Consider the following 21,784-nt stretch of genomic DNA (forward strand, 5'->3'; position numbering starts at 1 on the left):
TCATAGAATCACAGAATCATAGAATTAGCTAGGTTGGAAAAGACCTACAAGATCATCCAGTCCAACCATCCACCTACCACCAATAACCCCACTAAACCATGCCTCTCAACACTATATCTAAATCATGAATAATGACTTGATTCTCCCTCTGGCCACAGTCATAAAATAAAAATGAAGAGTCTACTGTTTATAGGTATTCATAGTATTCGATCTTCAAATGTCTAAATATGTATCAGGTTAAACAGATTATCAAACTCCATCATGATAACTTTAAAATGTGATTCTGTTGCTTTCATACACAAAAGCACGTAGCAGTTGCATAAATGTACATATCTGCTATCATGCAGCTTAGGTACATTACAGAGCTATTATAGTTGCGGTGCTACTAACTCTTTATGTGCATGTGCAAGAAGATAATCTGCTCCAAGACAGTGTTTGAGCCTACAGCTCATAGTTATGCCTGAAAGTGTTAAGAGCCAATTTCTGAACCTCCATCGTTCCTAGTGCAACTGAGGACCACTCTATTATGTCCTTTCACTGAATCACAGAATTGCAGGGGTTGGAAGGGACCTCTGGAGATCATCCAGTCCAACCTGCTGCTGAAGCAGGTTACCTATAAGAGGTCGCACAGGAAAGTGTCCAGCCAGGTCTTGAATATCTCCATAGAAGAGATATGGGCAGCCTCTCTGGGCAACCTGTTCCAGTGCTCCGTCACCGTCACTGTACAGGAGTTCTTCCTTGTGTTTGAATAGCAGCAAGATGGCATGGGATTTTCTCTCCCTTAAACTACTTTGAAAACACGATTGTGAAGAACTGAAAAACTTAAAAGAATTATGAGATACGACAGACAGACCTATGCCCTCAACTGACTGAAGCCAGCAGCACAGCCTCTGTAGCAGTCTGCTGGTGACTTAGGCTGCTCCCACTTTTAGTGCGGAAGAAATGGTTTTGCTGTGTTGTGTGGGAACACCTTGCTGCCGTGAGCTACTCACGAGGGACTTGCCCTAGCTTAAATCATGGTCTGGTTCCACACCTCTCTCTAAGGGAGTAATCCTTTACACTGTCTGATAAGAGAAGCTCCAGAAGCACAAAAGTAAAACAGTATATGCTACAACAAATACTATGGAGTTATACTGCAGTATAATCAAATATAAGTGCCAAAGAGTAAATAATCAAGGAATATCTTTCAAACCTCAAGCATGAGAGTGGGGCTGAACTCCTGGGTATCCGCTGAGCCATAAACAGAGCAAATCTCCTCATGTCAGCTGCAGACAAGGAAGCATTCAGTTTCCACGTGGAAATCAAAAGGAAGCTGCACAGTAAAATCCCACAGACAAGCTTGTTCTTGAAGTTCTTGAAAAGAAGAACTGGTTCCTTTTAATAGATGTATCTGTTTGAATAACAAAAAACAGTGACCACTTCAAAAATCAGGCTAGGCAAGAGCACACTTAACTACTTTGCTTTCCCAGTGACCTCTCCCAGCAGGGCTGTTAAAACAGAAATCTCTTCTGCTGGTCCATGGGGTTTGGCACAGAGGCGGCTGTGGATCACATGGCATATCTGTGTCCCCAGCCAGGATTCCTCTGTCAGGCCGCCAGCACTTGGCTCTGGTCAGAGCATAGCTGCCTTCCTGCCTCGCAGCCCCTGTGCCTGTGCACCTGCTGCTGGCCACTGGTGGCTGAAGGAGTAGAGACCTTCCCTCACAGTGGGATGTGAGAGTTCCTCCTGGGCAACAGTGCTGTGGGCAGCAGATACACCTGAGCTGCTGCAGAGCTGGCCCTGCTTCCCCATTCATGGAACACGAAGCAGGAGACGAGCCTCTGCTCACATCGCTGTATGCGGAGGGCAGCCCAGCTCTGCCTGGATGTGGCGCAGCGCAGTGCTACCCTGCAGGTGTGATGTGGGAGCTGCTGAGAGGCGATGCTGCATGTGGTGCTGCACAATCTGCTGCACTTTGTGAGTGCTGGGACTGGATGGAACCAATCAGGACTGGCTGCGCTCAGCTGAGACCAGCACTGGGTGGCTCGTGGCTGCCTTCTCTCAGTGCAGCTGCGGCTCCTATGGCCCAAACCCTTAAACCCTTTCCAGTACACCTTAAAATGTATTTTTCCTTCAAGTACATGTGTCGTGATTCCACCGGGTGATAAACCCAGGTGTTACATGCAACTAATCAGCAATAGTGGTCAGGCATTTTTGTGCCCTTTTTCTTTTCAAATGAAGCTCTGCTTTGAGAAGCTGCTGAGATTGACCTGCTAGTTGTCTTTATTTTTAATTCTTTCGTCATTTAGGCACAGAAGATATTGGTCCCCCTCAATGTTTTCCAAATGGAACTAGGAAATTTGTGTAGAGTTATGAAGAGGGAAAGTAATTTGCAATCTAGGGAAATCCTGCATTAAGCTTCTGGACCCTTCCAGTGGATTTGTAGAGAGTTCTTGCTTCAGATAGGATCTATGTGCTTCTAGGTGTTTCTCTCCTTCCTTGGGATGCCTCTTGGTGCTGCAGCGTGACCTGCTGACCTCTGACAGTGTCTGAGGGCACTGTGCCCAAACTAATCTCTTAAGAAATTGTCTACCGTTTGTGGACAAAGATGTTAAAGATCTTTAAAATGTAGTCTAGAGAGAATGGAGCTGTTGTGAGCTCTGTATGTTCTGGTGTGCCCAGATGTAACTGAAGAGCAGCTCATGGGAAGGAAGCAGAGTTTGAGTCCCCTGCCTTGGAGGGACATTTGGTCAAGAACTGGTGGTGATGGGGGCTCCCTGCAAGGGACAGAGGTGGAGGGCCAGAGGTGACAGCTGATGAAGTGCAGTTGTCACTGATCCTGTGAGAAGGGGCAGCAACCTTGGTAAGCAAAACTTCCTGAAAGCCATTCCAAGTAGCCTTGTGGGTCCCCCCTCCAGCTGCTTTTGTCTTTGCCTTGTTTCCATGAGGAAGAGAGATCTGTTCTCCATGTCTTCTCTCAGTAAAAATTTAAATCTGTTTTTCATTCCTAGGCAAAGACAGTTGCCAGACTCTCCACCAGACTCTGGGTCAGAAGCATACTCTCCACCACAGCTCAAGAGTAGGTGACGTGAGTTCTGGCTCCCCCAAGCTGATAGGAAGGTCTCCAGCTCAATTTCTTTCTACTTACTTTCTTGTTTGTTTACTTGCAGCCACATGGGATGATGCTACATGGCCGGGTGGGCAGCAGTCTCCGCTCCCATGTCCATCGTCTGTGGCACCCAGCAAGCTTCCCTACAGGTTCTTGGAGACTTCTGACCCCAACAGCAGTGGGCATCCCTGCAGCATTCCCGAAGGCTACTGTCTGAAGAGAGATAACACTGTGACTCCATGGAATAGTTCTACATCCTCCAGCTCTTTGGGTTTTAATTATTCATACTTTCAGCCAAATGTATCTCAGATTTCTAGGTAAAGCCTTTTTGCAGGGAATGAGGCAGATACAGAAAAGAATGGAGCTAGTAGAAGATGTGGTGACAGACTAGTGTAAAATCCCTGTGGGTGCAGAGTTTTCCACAGGATGGCAGTGTTTAGATGCGTTTGAGAAACTTCCGTTTGAGGGTTCTTTAAACATCTTGAGAAAAATTAGGATTCAAATGCCTGGGAATGCATTTCAAGTTTGAGAGATACAAAGCTAAGGAGGAATCCCCAGGTAGTGGATAACTGGCTTATAAAAACAGTTAGGGGTTTTGCAATACTCATTGCAGGGACTTGTTCATAAGGGTCTTGAAAGTATTCTGACACATGGCACTAGAGGAAAAGAATTGTCACATCCATATAAGCAAGTGAAATGGTATTCATATACTATCTGCCGTATTCATCTACTAGTGTGTTCTGGACACTTGGTTGTTTAAAATACATTGAGTAGTGCAGACATTCAACCATGACACCTACTGAGTAAGAACGAATCCATCAGCTCATGCCAGAGGGAGGCATCCCAGTTGCTGGGAGATCATAAGAATTCATCAGTGTTAGTCTTGGGGTTGTAGATTCTCTATATTTGTCTCCTCCTCTGCATGGAGGTCAGTTGCATGTTACGTTGGTGATTTGAGTAAAGGAAGCTCGGCCTCGGTTTCTTGGTGTAGCCGGTTGTGTTTTAATTGTTTCCTTTCCAGTAGAAGATTACAGTTAGTCATAATCATTTTTTGAGGATATGCTTTGATTATTGGAACTTAAGATACAAAATGCTTCTAAACCTAATGTGGAATTTTTGAACAAATCCAGAAAAAGAATAACAGTGTGTCAAGCAGGCTTTTCTTCTACTTGTGGGGAAACTTAAACATCAGTACCTGCTAGGACTGCCTGTGACCTGGAGTTTAGTTTGTTTTTTTCCACATCCAGAAAGAGTGACCATCCATTAGGATATTTGAGATCCCATTTTATAATATCAAAATTTTGGAATAAGGTTTCCCCTTTGCAGAGAGGGAAAATTTTGAAATCTCACTTTCCGGGAAAGAAGAAAACTGCATCCAGCCAGCTTTCCCTTGAGATGCCTTCATTAACAGATTAGTTTAACAACAGCTGATGGTTTTTTTGTTTTCTGTTTAAGAAAAATGAGTTCACACTCAATGGTGTAAAATCATTCAAGAAAATGCTGTGTTATTAATGTGGATATCATGATTTTGCAGATTGCATCCTGTAAACCTTTAAAAGAGATTAAATTCTCCACTGATATGATATATGAAAAGATATTAGTTTATGTTTTAGAAGGAATAAATGCATAATTCAGTTTTTAAAAACCATAAACAATCTCCTTGTCCCAGTAAATCAAAATCTGGGTGACAAAACAATTAGATTGTGATACCTGGGTGTTTTATGATCTAATAACTGTATTTAGACTGAAATGAGTAATTTAATGTGTTTTTTAAAAGTACTTCTGCAGCATCAGGCACAAAAAGAAAGCTCTCACAGTTACTGGGAGATACCACTGATCCTCAAGTCTGGTGTAACAGCTCCAGTCAAGGTAAGCAACTCCATGAAAACAGAGTTTGATGTTTCATACTACAGGCAAGTAAATGTTGTAAGAGCATGTGCCCTAATGGCTCTAAAATGGCAGTGGTATTAACAACCTGTTTGCTACTACCAGGTTTGGAGCAATTTATCTTTTTAGTATTTTTGAAAATAAGGACCTATTTATGTTTGGCAAAGGGAGGTGAAGTATCAGATCCCTGCCTGCCCTCCAAATATTGTGTCCTTCTCCATGTGTGAACCTGCAGATGATACCATACTCTGCATACATGCTTGATGCTAAATAGAATGGGCAAAGAAATGTGGCTCAGTTTAATGGGGAATTAATATGGTGTGTGAGCAAACAGATCACAGTTTCCCCTTATGATCTAATTTATCACCTCCATAGATTTTCTACAGTTTGCCTGAGGAACTTTCAGCCTTGTGGAAAATCTGAGAGTTGCATGCTATTTCTTTAGGTTTATTTCTTAGCTTAAATCTTTTAGATTTTTAAATTAATGAGTAGCAAGTGGGTTTACTAGGTTAGTTTTCCATTGGTGCCTCCTTTTGTTTAATCAGTGTTACTTGATTGTGACTAGCTCTGTCTGTCACTGCTGGAAAAAGAAAAGAGGCAGTTCCAGAGCAGGCATCTCTGTGTCTAAAATTGTTATTGCTGGTTTGAATACTTAAAAGACACAACTTTAAATGTGCTATCTTTAGGAGTCTGTGTTAACTAAATCTCACTAATCCACACGTAGTGGGAAGAAGAACACAACCATTGATTAAAAACAAAAAAAGGGATAGGAATCTTCTAGAAATAAAGTGTGAATGACTTTTTTTTTTCTTTTTAATATTTTTCACCCCCTTTTGTGTGTCGGAAATGGGGATTCGCAAATGATGCTTGGGCCTGAAATTGTTCCGGTCGAGGTGAGCTCTGTCTCACTGTGCTGCTGCAGGCCATAGAGATATCTTTGTTTCTATGCTGAGATATTCTCTCCCTTCCTTACTGCGCTCCATTTATCTGTCTCTCTTACCGCATTCTCCTCTGTCATCATGAAGTATCTCTAAGAATACATATATCTCTAAGAATTGCTGTTGACACTGTTTGTCTCATAATGCTGTCATATATAGCCAGAAAGCATTAACCAGGTAACCAAATACAGTGGAAACTGTCTCTATCTCTGGAAGTAAGAGCCTCTTGCAATGAATATATTCAGTTTAAACTTGTACTGGAGAGAATGGGAAGCTTCTGTATTTCTTTTGCTTCTTGTAATTGAACTGCACTTCTTTGTCCCACTTTGCTTCTTGCACAGCTTCTTACAGTGCTACATGTTTAGCTCTCCATTTTGGGGCTGGCTCCTCCCCTCCCCCAGTTCCAAAGGAGCTACGCATCCTTTGGGAGATAATAAAAATAGGAAATGCTACTTGTGTAATATGTTGCAAATTAGGCAAGCGGAAAACTTAGTTTTCTGGGACAAGGTCTTTTGGAATAGTTGTGAAGGAAAGTAAGATTTAAGTGTATTTGGAATGATTTGTGCTTTATGCATGTAATTATATAAAAATGTTAATGCAGGATTTCTATCCCTCTACAGCAGTTCTCAAGGACTGTGCTGTTGAAGTGCAAGAATATGATAGTGATGGACAGAATGCAGCTTTGGAAAAATGCTGTCAAGCTCTAACATGGCAACTATATCAAACTTCTCAGTGGAACAGCTTATTGAACTCTAATTATGAAAAACTGTAAGCACTGAAGATTGCACTTGGAAAAAAGTTTTTTTTTTTTTTTTTTTTTATGACACTGTATAGGAATAAATGCTACATTTTGTCATCCCTTGTTCTTCCTGAATGTAGGACTGGAGAAGGAGGTATAGTAGTGGTGAGATATGAATTTTTGGGTGTATCAGATAAGCTGAACTTCAAACACTGCTTGAAATTCATGCTAGGTTTTCTGGTTTCCCTTCAGGGATTTCAGAGGAAAAGAAAAATGAGTTTAACCTAAATACATGTTAGTTTTTATTTATTTTGTCAAGCACGTTAGTGAATATACTTACTGAGCATATTGCATGTAATGGCCTGAAGCATTAAAGAAATGGAAGTAGAAGATACCTGTTTTACTTCTGGGCTTGCATGACTAAAGTCTTCTGGCTACAGACATGTATGTATAATGTGCAACTGTTTAGACAAAGACTAAGAATTTTCCTGTATGAAGCAGAAGAGTAAGAAACCTCCCAGTGCTTCAGACGTGCTTGGGATGTGAAGTGTTTATCTGGATGGACTCTAATTCTTGCTATAATTTCAGCTGCTGGCTGCAATAGACCTGACGATGGCGGGAGACTTCTCACCTGTTGCCTGCCCAGTTATATTTTGATTCCCATACACTTAAAACTGAAATTCTAGACTCACATTTCTTGGTAGCTTGTATCAACAGAGATAAGGCAATGCGATGTTTAACATTAAAACATCCAAAACCATTTGTGATTAGTGTTGAGGGTGATTAAGACATTAGCGGAAGTAATAGGTATTTCACTTAAGTGAGGTCAGTGGCAGAGCAGTTGTTCCAAGATTTGCTATAACTTATGGCACAGAGCACAGTTTTTTCCTCTGAGTGAGAAAACAGGAATTAGCAAAATGATTGTGTTGTTTTAGAATAGTTTTAAAGTACCTTTCTCTTTATTCCTTGTGTCAGATATTCTGTGATTGTTTGGAAGGGACTTCTTTTTCATCATTTATACAAAGATAAAGTTTGTGCGTTTCCTGCAAAGTCTGTACATTTTGATTCTTCTAACCAATAATATGCAAATAAATGGATGAGTTCTGCAAAGCTATCTTCAGTAGTTGTATTAATGAGAGTTTCACAGTTGCATCAGACAAGAGATTGTCACTATCCGACCTTCATTAGCAAGAAAGGATAATGCCCGTACAAGAGAGTGTTGTCGTGTAATTCTATTATTTCAGAATTATCCATCACTTAAATCAGAGAACTGGAAGCATTGTTGAGATGGTGAATCCACTGCTTTTTTTTTTTTTTGTTTTGTTTTTTTTAGAAAGATCTGTTGATATCTTTTCTTGTCTACTGTTAATCATAAGGACAGAATACTCTTTCTCCTTGGGTGACAGATTGGTCACCCAATAGAATGGAGTTTTCTTTGTTGAGGGTAGGAAGTTACCACATCATAAATGAGTTTTATAGTGGTCTGGCCAGAGGGTCAGTATCTATAACTCCTGTTAATTTGAGTACAGGCTGCCGAAGAACTTAGTGTGGGAACTGAGGAGCAGAGTAGGGAATCTTGCTATCTCATTAGTACTTTGCTGTCTGCAGTAGTAGCTCAACTCTGTGGCTTATAGCAATGTTGTAATGAATACTTGAATATACTAAAATGTTTGGTTGTACTTGTAGGTGCACAGAGTTCCTTCATGTCATCATCAGATTTATAAGTGAGGATTGTGTAAGCTCCCCACCTCTGCTTTCCAAATATTTAATGTGTCAGATGAGAATGACAGTACATTTTACATGCATTGTCATTTTTACACTGGTAAGAAGCTAAGAAGAAAATAACTGTAGAACTGGTGATTGAAAGATGTATTTCCACTCCCATTTTGTCTGTAAAAGTGGGTGAATTTTCAATCAATGCAAAAAGTAAGAACTAAAGATACAAATATTCCTGTACTTAAAATTGCTGTCCTTTGTTGTTTTCATAGACCTGCCATAGGATATCACATTGTCACAGACAAAGGATTTAATTTTTCAGCAACAGATGATGCCTTTGTGTGCCAGAAGAAGAATCATTTCCAAATCACAGTCCATATTAGAATCACTGGTCATCCAAAATATGTCAAAACTCAGCTGGGGATGAAACTGATAGAAAAGTTTTACTTGAAAGCTTTTGGAATAAGGGCAAGTATTTATCCTCTTTGTGTGTTTCTTTTAATGTTAATATGTGATTATCCATAGAATAAGATCAGTAAATGAATTCTTTTTGTAAACATTCTTGACCAAGAACTGACAAAAGACAACTCTTTAATTTACTAATGACTTCTGTATGGAACGCTGTGGGAGTGATGTTTTGTGGATGCTTGTGCTTGATACATGCTGAAAGGTATAATGTTTGTCTCACTCATGGTTTCAGTGACGTCCCTCTCACTGTCTGGAATTTTATTCCCTCTGTGGGTGGTATAGTGATGCCAGTTGGTGTGTAGGTGGCTGGTTTACCCACTGGCCAAATAGAATTGTTAAAAGAAAAGCTCAAAAAGCAAAGAAGATGAATCATATATGTATATTTTTTCCTGAACAATACACATGTAGAAAACCAATGCTATACCCATGTTTCTTCTTGCCGGGTTTTCATCCTCAGAACAAAATTATTCCCACCCAATATGGGTCCACAGTGTTGCATATAGAGAATTAGTATGAAATTCTCTTCTTTCTGAGAGTTTCTACCATTTTTTTTTACTTGCTTTCAAAATTTAGTGATTAAAAGATTCCTGTACCTGTTTTGATTAATATGTTCTAGAACATTAATGCAGAAGAAATTACTGAACATTACTGTCCTTTGTTCCCATCTGAACTGGTACCATCCCAGAAAGATTCAGACATTTACATTAAAGTGACTTAGTGGACTGCCTTACATGTTCTCATGTTGAATATTTACATCTATGATGTGGGATAGAACCAAGCAAGATTCAGAAAGCAATTTTTCTTTCACAAATAAATACATGATTTTTCCTTCTTTGTTTTCTTTCAAATTGCGTCCAAGAATGGACATTTAGACCATCTGGAACAGAGCACTGAGCAGGTGTCAATTCCCATGTTACTTTCTATGCAGTTCCGTGTGAAGTGAGAGAGATCGCACTGTTTCAGACTCAGTTTGCCTACTGATTTATTCTGCAGATTTCATGTGTTTCAAAATTTAATATTATCATAATTTTTTTTATAGATGGAAGCTCCAAATCAAACAATTGCTATTGAACAATCTCAGTCAGATAGAAGCAAAAAAACTTTCTATCCTGTTAGGTAAGAAATTTGAGAAGCTTATTCAATTTTATTTCAGTGCTGGAGTGGGCTGAAATTTGACTTTCTTCTTTCTTGGAAACTCACAGTATCTGTAAGCCAATCCACTGATCTTTATTCAGTTCTATTCTGGGTGAGCAGATAAAATTGCAGGTGTATACCTGGTGTCCTTTCATTAAGGAAAAAAAATGGCAGCTTTATCTTATTAAGTTTGCCCATCTAAAGTATTTGCACTCAGCTAGCAGCATTGTTGTGTAGCACTAGTGATGGGTGGTGGATGCATTTCCCATCTTAAGAAATGCAAGTAATGCCCCTGTTCCTGTGGTACGGGGACATGAGACTACACAAGGATGAGATGTGTTTGCAGTGCTTTTAAGGGGAAGTGGCCCTGCTAGAAACACACGTGCAGCTTCTCCTGGGAACTGTCTGCCATCTTTCTGCATCGTAGTGAGTGGCAGAATCGCTATTCGTTTTTCTGGTGTGTCTCCTGTTGGAGCTGATCTGTTCTTCATAAATAATTGAATGAGCCTTAGAGCAAAAAAAGATAAGCCAGTGTCAAGTTTGACAGGACGGTGTTGTGACAAGGGTTACGATATGCGGTCTGCAAAACTGAACTTTGAACTTGGACAGAGAGCTGGATTTTCGCATAGCTAACTCTCGTAGCATTATCGTTCTTTTTGCATTCCGAAAAGTAATACCTCTGGGTGCATGTCAGTTGTTTCATGTGTGCTGATAGTGCAATTTTCACCCATAGCAGTTGAGAAGATGGAAGGTGGACTGTTTTTTTCTCCATTCAAACTCTTTAATCTTATTATTTATCACTTACGACAGTGTATTTGAGGCATACGTGTACATTTTTTACTTTCAACACACAAATTAGATGCAGATGATAAAAAGTCAAGCAGTAAAATTTATTTTATTTTAATGTGTAAATTCAAATCCAATAGTGAGAAATGATGCCCTTGGCAGGCAACAGTTTCTCATCATACGGTGTGCATATGGTTTTACTGTGTTCAAGTCAGCGTACAAATAGACCAAGAAACTATGATTCTTACTAATAAAAGCAATTTCCCCCTCTCTGTCCTTTCTCTGTTTATCTCATTGATATAATCATTGTGATTTTAATGCACTTTCACAAACCAGGCTTGCTGCATTTTCACTAGAGTTCCTCTGTTGTTTTTTCATTCGTCAGTTTTTCTTAAAACTCTTTTAATGAGTTTGAAGAAGTCTGGGTAGAGCCAGGTAGATCTCCAAATACTTATTTCCCTTATCTTGTTTCCTTTCCTGTTTCAGAGTTGATCTGCCAGGGGATCAGATAACTAAAGTGACATTGGGAAGGTTGCATTTCAGTGAAACAACAGCAAATAATATGAGAAAAAAGGGGAAACCTAATCCTGACCAAAGGTATTGTAGCTAATTGGCCGGTGTGTGGGAAGTGGAAAAAACCTCCACTCTACAATGGAGCTGGAGTTTGTAGAAATCTCCATGTTGCCAAATCCTGTGATTCATTGCTTTCCAACTCTTTGATATCTGCTTTAAGGCCTCTCTTCTGGAGTCACAGAATGGTGTGAGAATTAAGAAATGAAAAAAAAGGAATCACCTTATCTTCATGGTCAACGATCATTTCAGGAAGTCATTGCCAGAATGTTGCCTGACATAACGAAGAAGTCAAAAAACAAACCCAATCCTTATTTAAATATTTCAGTTAATGCCATCTTTGTTCCTTTTCAATGATTTGGGGGATTGAAAAATCATAGTGTTTGAGAGTGGAAGAAAACATTTATCTTTCATATTCTCTTTCATTTTACAAATATATTTTTAAAACATTCTGGCTATCTTTTTATGTATCGGTAATAGAAATTGTATTTAAAACATTTTATTTCCTTCTGTGACAAGGTGTTATTTCAATTTTTTTTCTTTCATTAATATCAATTTCAAATTAGGTACTTCATGCTGGTGGTTGGACTGTATGCTGTCTCTCAGGACCAATTCTACTTGCTGTCTGCAAATATCTCTGAAAAGATCATTGTAAGGGTAGGTAGAAGCTCATATTGCTTTCACATTTACTGTTTTGGCAGAAGATTGTTGGGAGGGATTCTTGGGCATGAAAAAGTTGCCAGTGAGTAAAAAATATTGAGAAAAAATATCAGTTGCGTATGATATGAATACATTGCTATCTTGTAATTACCAGGATTTTGAAATGTTAGAAGTAGGGATATGGAAGTCTTCAGAAAGAAAGCTAGTTTTGAATTCCAACACAAACTATGTTGATCTTTCCAGATTGTTTTTCCTTGAGGTGAAACAATTGCCTGCACTTGCCAGGAATTTGATAAATGCTTTCACTGTCTAAATGCATCATTTTAAAAGGAAGATGAGAATTTTAAAAAAAAAAAAAAAAAGGCAAGCGAAGAAGGACAAGCAGCTCTTGGAAGATTAAGACCTATAGCTGGCACTTTCCTGTGCGTCTGAGCTCTTAAGTTGGTTGTTGTAATATATGTTTCCAAGCAATGACAGGAAGAGTTTCTCTCTGATCTTTTTTTACCTTTATATGGACAAGGGGATTGAAAAAATAAAATTATCCTTTTATCCTTTTAATATTCAGCCTTAGCCTACAGTTAGACTTGGAAAAGATGAAAAAGCCATAGCTATAATGTAACAGGAAATATGGAGGTGCTGTGCAAGGAATCTAAAAGCCATGCAGGAACTTAGCTTCTCCCAGCAGTTTGGATTAGGTTTCCAGTTGGATTTTAGAGACAGAAATAAAGTGAAGAGATGCAACATCAGCTGGGCTAGAAAGGGGTTTCAACTGAATATGTGGGCTGCTTTCAGATTTTTTTTATTTTGTGTGAGCCATATCTGAGGGGTCTGTGTTGTCCCTGAGCACTGACTAAAGATGGGGTTAAGGTTTGAAAACTGAGAAACCACAGAGCTCCAGTGTACCTTGGTGTGAGAAAGCCCTGCAAACAGAATGTTAGGGCTTCCAAAACATTTATTCCTGGCCCCTTTTTCATGTGAGTTGTACATGGGACCCTCTGTTGTATCTGGGCCCTGTCTAAGGTAAGGGCTAGGGTTTGTTGAGAGAAAGCACAGAACTCCATTGTGAATGGGGTTTTAATGGTACTGCAAACAGAAGATAAGGGCTTCCAAATGCTTTCAGTCCCAGGCCCTTTTGTGTATGAATGTTAGGTGCAGGTCTGTGTTAGAGCTTGTCACTAGTGTTAGGGCTAGGATTTGTAAACGGAGAAAGCTTAGGTCCCCAAGGTGATTTGGCCTGCAAAGGAAATGCAAGGGAAGGTGAAGGCTGCCAAAGCCCTCCAGTCCTGTCTCCTTTACTTTGCGAGCCATTGATAGGATTCCTTGTTGGACGGGAGTGCTTTCTCTGGTTTGGGTTACGTTTGCTGAAAGAGGAAGCTCAGAGACCCATTGTGAGTTGGATTCTAGTGGTGCTGTGAAAGATCGGTAAGGATTTCCCAGAGCTTTCATTTCTGGCCTGTTTTCCTTGCAAATCTTAGGTTGGGGGTTCATGTTGGACCTAGGTGCTTCTGAAGTGTAGGACTAGGGTTAGATTTAGGTTTAGGCTTAGGTTTTGTTGAGAGAGAATGTCCAGAGCTCCACTATTAGGCTGAAAAGGGATTGCAAGGAGAAGGTGAGGTATGCCAAAATCTTTCAGTCCTGACCCATTTTTCATGTTAGCCAAAGGTGTAGCATTCTGTGTCAGATCTGGGCAATGTGTAGGTTTACCTACTGTAAAGATTAGGTTAGTTGACTGGTAACTGCAGAGCCCTGGTGTGATTGAGTACAACGGAGTTGCAAGGGGAAGGTGAGGATTGCCAAAACCTTTCAGTTCTCACTCTTTTTTTCCTGTGATTTGTAAGTTTCATATCTGATCTGGACACTGTCTTGGGTAGTGGTTAATTTTAGTGTGGAGATTATTTTTAGGGCTTTGACTGAGATGAAAACCTAGTCCTAGGGGCTATGAGAGGAAATATGAGTGTCATCAGAATATTGCTGTCCAGCAAACCTTTTTGTGTGGGCCCATCATGGAGCTTCTTGTTGTGTTCCTGGAACATTTCTGGGTCTTTGGTTATGGCTAGTAATAGGCTTAGGGTTTTGTCTTAGAGTCTAGTAGGACCAAGAGCTCTTGCATCTGTTGGAGTGGGAAGGGACTGCTGGAGAAAGGTGAGTTCTTAAGGTATCTTTCAGTCTTGGCAGCATTTTTTCTGGGCAATTGTTCATGATAACTTTTGGTGGCACATTGTGTGCCTAGGTTTAGGATTACAGCCTGGTTTAGGGTTAGAGTCTGGAAAGAGAGAAAGTGTGTATGTCCATTTTGTGTAGCATTGCACTCGGACTGCTGAAGGAAGATGAATACTTTCAAACAGTTTCATTATTGGCTGCTTTTTTATCTGGGCCATGACTACGTATCCTCTTGTGCCACAAGATCCATTCCTGAAGCCATGGTTAGGTTTTTGGAGAGTGATAAAGCCTAGAGCCCCTTTGTGAGTGGAGCTTCAAGAGACATTTGAAAGCAAAGTTTGGAATTCCAATAGTTTTCTGCCATGGTGGAGAGCTTTATCCTGGCCATTGCTGTGTGTTCTTCCTTTTCAGTACACTGACACTTTGTGTTTGTATCATTTCTATATGTTTATTTCTTTTCCTTTTTTTTCCATTGATTTCCACAGTAGTGCTCTCCTCTGAATTTCTCTTTCTGAGCATGACAACGTTACAAATGTTGTCTCCTTGCTAATGTGGGAAAGCCATTAACTCTTCACATTTGATTCATTCTTGGGATTGCTTCTGTTTTTATATGATATGTATTTTTGAGTAAGATTTAGAAATTTACATTTTTCTTCAATTTTTAATGTTAAATTCTTTTGAAATTTCAATAAGAATGCTTCTTCGATGTATTTGTGAACAGAGTTTTTTGAAAGAAATCCAGTGAATGAGATACTGCAAACCTACCCACTATTCCAGCCAAAGAAAAATAAGGCAGAAAAGTAGAAAGAACAGCACTGGTTGTGATTTAAAGTGGTGGAAGTGTCAACAGGAAAGCTGGAGAGTATATAAAAAAGGAGAAAGTGGATTTCCAGATATATGAAAGGATTTTAGTGGATCCTGAGCAAGCCAGTGGTTCCCTTAAAGGAGCAAAGCTCTACAAAAGCACTGCCAGAGAAAGTGGTTCCTGTTCTGGCCCTTTATATGCTGAAACATAACATAACAAAACTACCAACTGAATAGTGGTTATCAGGCATATCAGATCATGCTCTAATTGAGGCAAACAGTGATAAGTGCACAACACGATGTGTTGCAGATGTCAAACGCTTGTGAAAACCTGAGACATCTTTAAATACATGCGGGTTTCTTGACACAATCTTACTCTAGTCAGGCTCAAATTTGAAAACATGAATTCAAAGTAAAAGGAATAAATAAATCAATAAAATTAATTATTGAAGACAAATTCTTTTTCTAATTATACACATTCCTTTTTTTGTGTGTGTTCTTTGAAGGACACTCATTCCTTGACTTAAAATTTCCAATGTGAATTCCTTTTTAAACATTATAGAGGATTTTTGAGAAATTTTGAATATGTTTACTTTCAGATCCCTTACTGAAAATGACAATTGGTTAACTAGATAGTTGTCATGATTTGCTTTTCCAGATGGTGTCCTCTCCAGGAACTACTCTTTATAGTCTTTGCAGGTCTGTAGAGCCAAGTAAACAGGGTTTGAATGTAATTTACACTTCAGTTTCTGAATGAAAGCAAAATTCATTTGGTAGCTGTAACTTGCAGAAATTTCTGTTAGAAAGAGATTTTGCTCCTGCCTATTTTATTAAGCATTCTTTTCTACCAGTCCAAAACCACAAATAATTTAAAAATTCTCATTATTCTGTTTTCATTTTAAGGTGTATTAGTAAGATGTTGCTCAAATTGTCAAAAGACTTTTGATTTAGTGACTTTTTGTGTGTGTGTTTTATTGTGAAAATGCCCACAGCGAGACATGTATCTCCTGGGCCGTTGGTTTTGGCACTTTTCATTTTGGGACAGCACTGACTGATCAGTGCTTGACTCATTTTTGTTCCTATCAAGCCTCTTGCTCTTGTTGCCACACTCCTCCTCAGTCATGCTGGCACAACTGTTTTTCTGGGGTCCTGCAATGAACTGGAATGGGGATGGATCAATGTTAGAAACAAGTCTAATTCTTTTTGCTCGGTTAATTTCAAATCAGGTTGGCTCCTCTATCCTGTTCTATGTCAGAGTTTCAGCTGGGGGCTGGCAGGAGGAGATGGTGGTCAGGAGTGGGCTGCCTACACGGGGCCTACTGTCAAAAGAAATGTACGTCAAGCTGAAGCCCTGGGGCAGATTTTGAATGCCTTTCTCCCCCTGAGCCACAGTTCTCCATTCCTTCAGTTCTGGCTATGTGATTGTCTCTGTGACATTGCTGCAAAATGACTGCAGGAAATAGAATGGATCTGAAAAGGAAATCTAAGCCCTATAAAACCTGATCTCATCTATGGTCATGGCTCTCCAGCAGATGTTTTGATGCTTGTGAAAAGGCAATGGGTAGGGGCAGTGACCTCACTAGCTCTTCCCGCCTCCCCTCCTCCTCCTTGTATCAGTAATTTCTGTTGTGGAGCAAGGCTCCCCTGCACTTGGTGCAGTGTAAACAGAGAACAAAATGATCCCTTTCCACAGATGATTTACAATTAAGTTTGTAATTTACCATTTAGTTAATGTAGTTGGGCTTCTTTTTTCCACTGACTTGTTTTCAAGGATTATTTCTAGAAATCTGCAATATGTGATGTTTATAGTTTGGAGCATCTATTTTACGGGAACAGGTCTCGTGAATTCAAACAAGATCACCTCTGATCTATTCAGCGCATGCTTTCAGTACATGCTAAAAGTGTTTGGAAAATCGAGGAAGGCTACATTGTATTAACATTTGAAAAGCCTTAAATATTGATAATTTAGCTTACTGTGATAATAAAACAGAACTCAGGGGACAAAGCAGTGAGGCCAGTGCTGTATGAGCAGAAACAATTACTTAGAACTGACTCCACACTGTTTTTTATGTTGATGTGTTAAAAAAAACCTCGTGAATACAATTTAAGTATTTAAGATCAGTTATTTCAAATTCCCAGTGGAATAAAGCAATACTACTTCTATGCTATATTATATTTTTAAATATGTTTTTTTCTTCCAGGCATCTAACCCAGGGCAGTTTGAGAACGACAGTGATGTGTTGTGGCAGCGAGGACATGTTCCAGAGACAGTAGTCTGTCACGGTCGAGTAGGAATTAACACAGATGCACCAGACGAAGCCCTGGTTGTCTGTGGAAATGCAAAAGTTATGGGCAGAGTCATGCATCCATCTGACAGCCGAGCGAAAGAGAATATCCGGGAGGTGAGGGCTATGGAGTATTTAGGGCTCTTGTGTTTGCACCACAGCACGTTTATGGATGTTGTTCTGATATGTGAACCAGTGCCTTTATCTTGAGTGTGCTGAAATTCTGGCTTAAGGAGATGTGGTGTGTCAGTGTGCTCTGTAGAGCCGTGACCAGTGGCCTTTGGGAGCCTGACTGTCAAATCTGGGGGTATCTGTAAATGTGAGTTTTTGGACTGAAGAATAGCTGGCAATACAAATACAAATAGCACTCTGCTAATGTGGAATGGGAACACTGTTCATATTGTTTGATGCAGAGCCTGGCCAAATGATCGTATCAGGCTTGTTGCTATGTCAGTGAAGCCCTAGATGCCACTGCCATTCTTGGTGATTCAACATATTAATCTTGGTATTTGTCCAACTAGGTCGATACAAATGAGCAGTTGAGAAGAATAACACAAATGAGGCTGGTGGAGTACGACTACAAGCCTGAATTTGCATCTGTTATGGGAATAAAAAATACCCATGAAACAGGTATTCAGTCAGTGCCTTTTAATCCTCAGCTATTTCATCCTCATTTGTAGGATACTACAACTGCTTACTTTTCTGTGTTTCTCTGGTGAGTTAGAAGTGCCCAAGTTAAGCATTTCTGGTGTTATTCCAACTGTTATTTCAATTATTAAAGGCAGGTCGTGATTTTTCCGGAGGTGAAATGAGAATGCAGTACGCAATCAGAAACAATTTTGTTCTTATGGCAAAGAAATGGGAAGAGAATTTAAAAAAAAAATATTTTCTGTCAGATGGAAAAAATGTGAAATCATGGATTTTCCTACCATAGATAAATTCTAGAATATGCTTGGCCCTAGTTGTATCTTTCAGGATGGACAACTCAATTTAAACACACAGCTGTGATAAGTGGTATGTCGCTGCACTTCCTCACTTTAGTTTCTGTTATCTTGTGAACAGGAATAATAGCACAGGAAGTGAAGGAGCTTTTGCCTCAGGCTGTTAGAGAAGCTGGAGATGTCGCTTGTAACGATGGCGAGAAAATAGAAAACTTCCTCATGGTTGACAAGGTATGGTCTTGAATGAGAAAGTGGGGATGTGTTTTTAGTCTGTTCCTTTCATGGGTGGTGCTATGAATACATGCAGTGCTTTATACAAAGATGTCAGCCTGCACAAAAACAGTTTGTGGCACATTATTGAGAAAAATTGAACCATCAGGTGTTAGTAAATGTCTGAATCTTTTAAAAAGAGGAAGTATTTACATACATTAAAACATCATTATAATAATAAATAATCATACAATAGCAAAGAAATGACAAAAAACTTTAAATTCACTGAAAAAGGTGGATAGTGATTTCATAGCATTGGTCCAAAGAGTCGAATTCCAAAGCAGGTGGGGAGAAGGGCTTTCTAGAGAGAGCACTGAAAAGGAGATTAGAAAATGTGCTCTATTTGGTCAGGATTCCAGCCTTCGTAACTGATTTATAGATCCTAATAGAAGAGCACTAGCATTAGACATTTTACATGGTTTCATAGTGATAGGACAAAAGGAAACAAATTTAAGCTAAAAGAGGGGAGGTTGAGGTTAGGTGCTAGGAATTTCTTTATGCAGAGGGTGGTGATGCGCTGGCATAAGCTGCCACCTCCATCCCTGGAGGTTCTCACGGCCAGGTTGGGTAGGTCTCTCAGCAGCCTTCCCTCAGCAGCCTGATCTAGTGGGTATCAGCCCTGTCTCCAGAAAGGCATTGGAACTAGATGGTCTTTCAGGACCCTTCCAACCCAGGCCATTCTATGATTCTGTGATTTGCTGCTGTTTCAACAAGGCTGGGTAAATTACTGCAATGCCATCTTTGCTTTCTCTTGTTTCTCCTAACAGCTGTGGCAGAACATTAGATATAGCGTTGAGAGACATAGTTTAGTGGGGTTAATGGTGGTAGGTGGATGGTTGGACTAGGTGATCTTGTAGGTCTTTTCCAACCTAGCTAATTCTATGATTCTATGTGAATACTCACAGTTCTGTGACCTTGATATGGAGGGACAGGGGCCTGAGAAAGAGCTCCATCTAACACTTCAAGACATAAATTGAATGCAGAGTTTTGGGATATCTAATGTCTCAGATAGAATCTCTGCTATAAGAACCTGGAGCTCCCATCATCAGAATATCTCAGTCTCTTCAGTAATAGAAGTGTAACAGTGCTTTTTGTCTCTTTGCTTGCAGTTAGGCAGGTGATGAGGCCTAGAACTTTGTTGTCTTGCATTCCAAGTTTAGTTCAAAATAGGCAAGATACTCGCTGGTGTGTTGTGTCTTAGTTACCTGTGCAGAACTGTCAAACTCTGTAAAACTGGTTAGTTGCATTACGTATTTGAACTGGGCTCTGTTACATTCTTGGGAAATGTCTTAATGGTGTGGAAATTTGCTGTTTTGGGACAAAATTTTCTTCTCTTTTTAACCCCGCAACGCTGAATATTTTTGTCATCAATGAGTCAGTAAAACTCTAATCAGTCCTTTGTTTGTCCATTTTTCTCAAAATAAATTACACCTTCATTTTTCTGGGTGAGCCATTTTCCTGGCTACCTGTAGCCACCTAGAAAAAATTTGTGCCTGATTTGAAGAGAATAGAATGGGTGGCTGCTATATACCATCGATATGAGGGTGACTGACTTGTAGGATTGATTTCACAGTTCTGTGCACAGGTTATTTTGAAGTCACTCCTTTGCAAACAAGCTGTTTGCGAAGGTCATCTGGCAGTAGAGAAGTTTGCAGCTTACCACCGGCACCTGTGATCTGGTTTAGTTTATACAAACTGTCTGTTTTTGAAGAATCTAGTCACCTTTAAAAGAAAGGTATTTACAGGGCAAAAGGCAAAACTAATTTTGCCTTACTGCTCTATGGCTGGAGTAGGTAGGGACACCTAGCAACATTAACTGCCAGTAATAGCTTCATTCAGGGTAGCATCCAAAAGAGGAGAAGGCAATACTGGCTATTACAGCTTAACGTTCTGATTTGGATCTTTCTCTGTCTTACTGCTTCTGTATAATTTATATTATGTATGGAATGGGCTGGACTGGTTTATCCTGCAGGTAAATGTTTGGATGTACGTTCTGCTGGGGGTTCTGAAATCAGTGTTCAGCTGCAATACTACAAATCACATAGCAAAGAATTGCTTTGACAGCTTTAAAATTCAAAATATAGTTTAAATCCTTGGTCTACAAAAACCCTTCAGCTTCAAATTTTTCTGTAAGTCCTCATTTTCAGTTTATTGCAAATTGAGCACAAGGCAGTTGTCAGTCTAGCAAAGGGGTTTTATAGTCAAAGTGACCTCCCATTTACAGTGGGTTAAATTGTTTGCATTTTAAATATTCAGCGTGTCCTTCCGTAGGTGAATTCTGCATGCATTGCTGCTTGTTGCATCTAATTGATGAATGTACTGTGCCTGCTGTTGTCATTATTTTGCTTCTCAGGATCAGATCTTTATGGAAAATGTGGGTGCAGTGAAACAGCTTTGCAAACTAACCAACAACCTTGAAGTCAGAATAGAAGAATTGGAACAGTGGAACCGAAAACTGTCCAGGCTGAAACGGTTAAGCAGTTTAAAGTCAACAGTCAGTGAAAGGAGCACAGTCAGGTAACTTCTGTCTGAGACGTTCTCTGATTGTTGTCGCAGAAATTAACGAAGTAGTCTCTGTGGTAGAAATGAAAGCTGATTTTGCTTGACAGTTGAGTTCAGCTCTTTTCAAGCAATAAAGTTGTGCAAAAAAGTGCAAAACTCTTGTATGTTTTATATCACTGACAAAACTAATGGGTGAAACGGTAGTTAAATTGCAGTCATTTCTGTTGTTGCTTCAGTTGTGTAAATCAAAGATAGATTCTATCCAGTTACAGCCTTGCAACTTGGAAATTAGTGCTGAGAGAGGTCTGCAGAGCCTCTTCTGGAATAAAATATCTTCATTACTGCTTCAGTGAAAGTGATGAGCATTTGTTGTTTCTAAACACTTTTTCCAAGTTTTCTCTGAAATCAAATGTAGTATCTAATAACATGCATCTGAATGAGTTAACTGGAGGCTTTTGTTCTTGAAAATGAATCTGATGATTTTTCTGCCTTTCTCCTATTATATGTTACAACTGTGAAGCAAGTGACATTAACACTAGTGAAAAATGTCTCTTTTTTTCATTTACTGCTACTGTATTTGAATGTCAAAGAAGTCTTGTCTCTTACAGCAGGTGTAGTCGAGCCACTAGTCTCTTGCCATCAAGAAAATCAGTCCAGCTAAAATCCAGCAAGGTGAGTGACAGATGCCTACAAGAGAGTTTTTGTATGTGCTGAAATACAGATGAAAGTCGTTGTGTTTCTAAAAATATAATAAAATCCCTTACCTAGAATTATTTAGCATCATTCTAGAAGCACAAAAGCTCCCTGTTACTAAGATAGAAAATATGTATGAGACA

The 21,784-nt window shown here is 39.6% G+C and overlaps 1 protein-coding gene across 8 annotated transcripts in view; it reads left to right on the forward strand.

Moving 5' to 3' along the window:
• The window catches only part of MYRFL (myelin regulatory factor-like), a 43,165-nt gene that overhangs the window by 7,017 nt on the left and 14,364 nt on the right, over positions 1–21,784 (forward strand). For 6 of the 8 annotated variants that reach the window (XM_021385152.1, XM_021385147.1, XM_021385154.1 and 3 more), the window contains 13 exons: positions 2,991–3,058; positions 3,150–3,405; positions 4,866–4,957; positions 6,534–6,681; positions 8,641–8,836; positions 9,876–9,952; positions 11,243–11,353; positions 11,893–11,983; positions 17,152–17,352; positions 17,757–17,865; positions 18,298–18,407; positions 20,800–20,963; positions 21,557–21,620. In XM_021385152.1, the coding sequence (XP_021240827.1) occupies positions 2,991–3,058; positions 3,150–3,405; positions 4,866–4,957; positions 6,534–6,681; positions 8,641–8,836; positions 9,876–9,952; positions 11,243–11,353; positions 11,893–11,983; positions 17,152–17,352; positions 17,757–17,865; positions 18,298–18,407; positions 20,800–20,963; positions 21,557–21,620 (1,687 nt within the window). The remainder of the gene's footprint in view (positions 1–2,990; positions 3,059–3,149; positions 3,406–4,865; positions 4,958–6,533; positions 6,682–8,640; positions 8,837–9,875; positions 9,953–11,242; positions 11,354–11,892; positions 11,984–17,151; positions 17,353–17,756; positions 17,866–18,297; positions 18,408–20,799; positions 20,964–21,556; positions 21,621–21,784) is intronic. The other 2 variants (XM_021385151.1, XM_021385149.1) reach the window with 2 other exon arrangements.

Source organism: Numida meleagris, chromosome 1 (genome assembly GCF_002078875.1).
Source record: "Numida meleagris isolate 19003 breed g44 Domestic line chromosome 1, NumMel1.0, whole genome shotgun sequence".
In the NCBI taxonomy this organism is placed as follows: Eukaryota; Metazoa; Chordata; class Aves; order Galliformes; family Numididae; genus Numida; species Numida meleagris.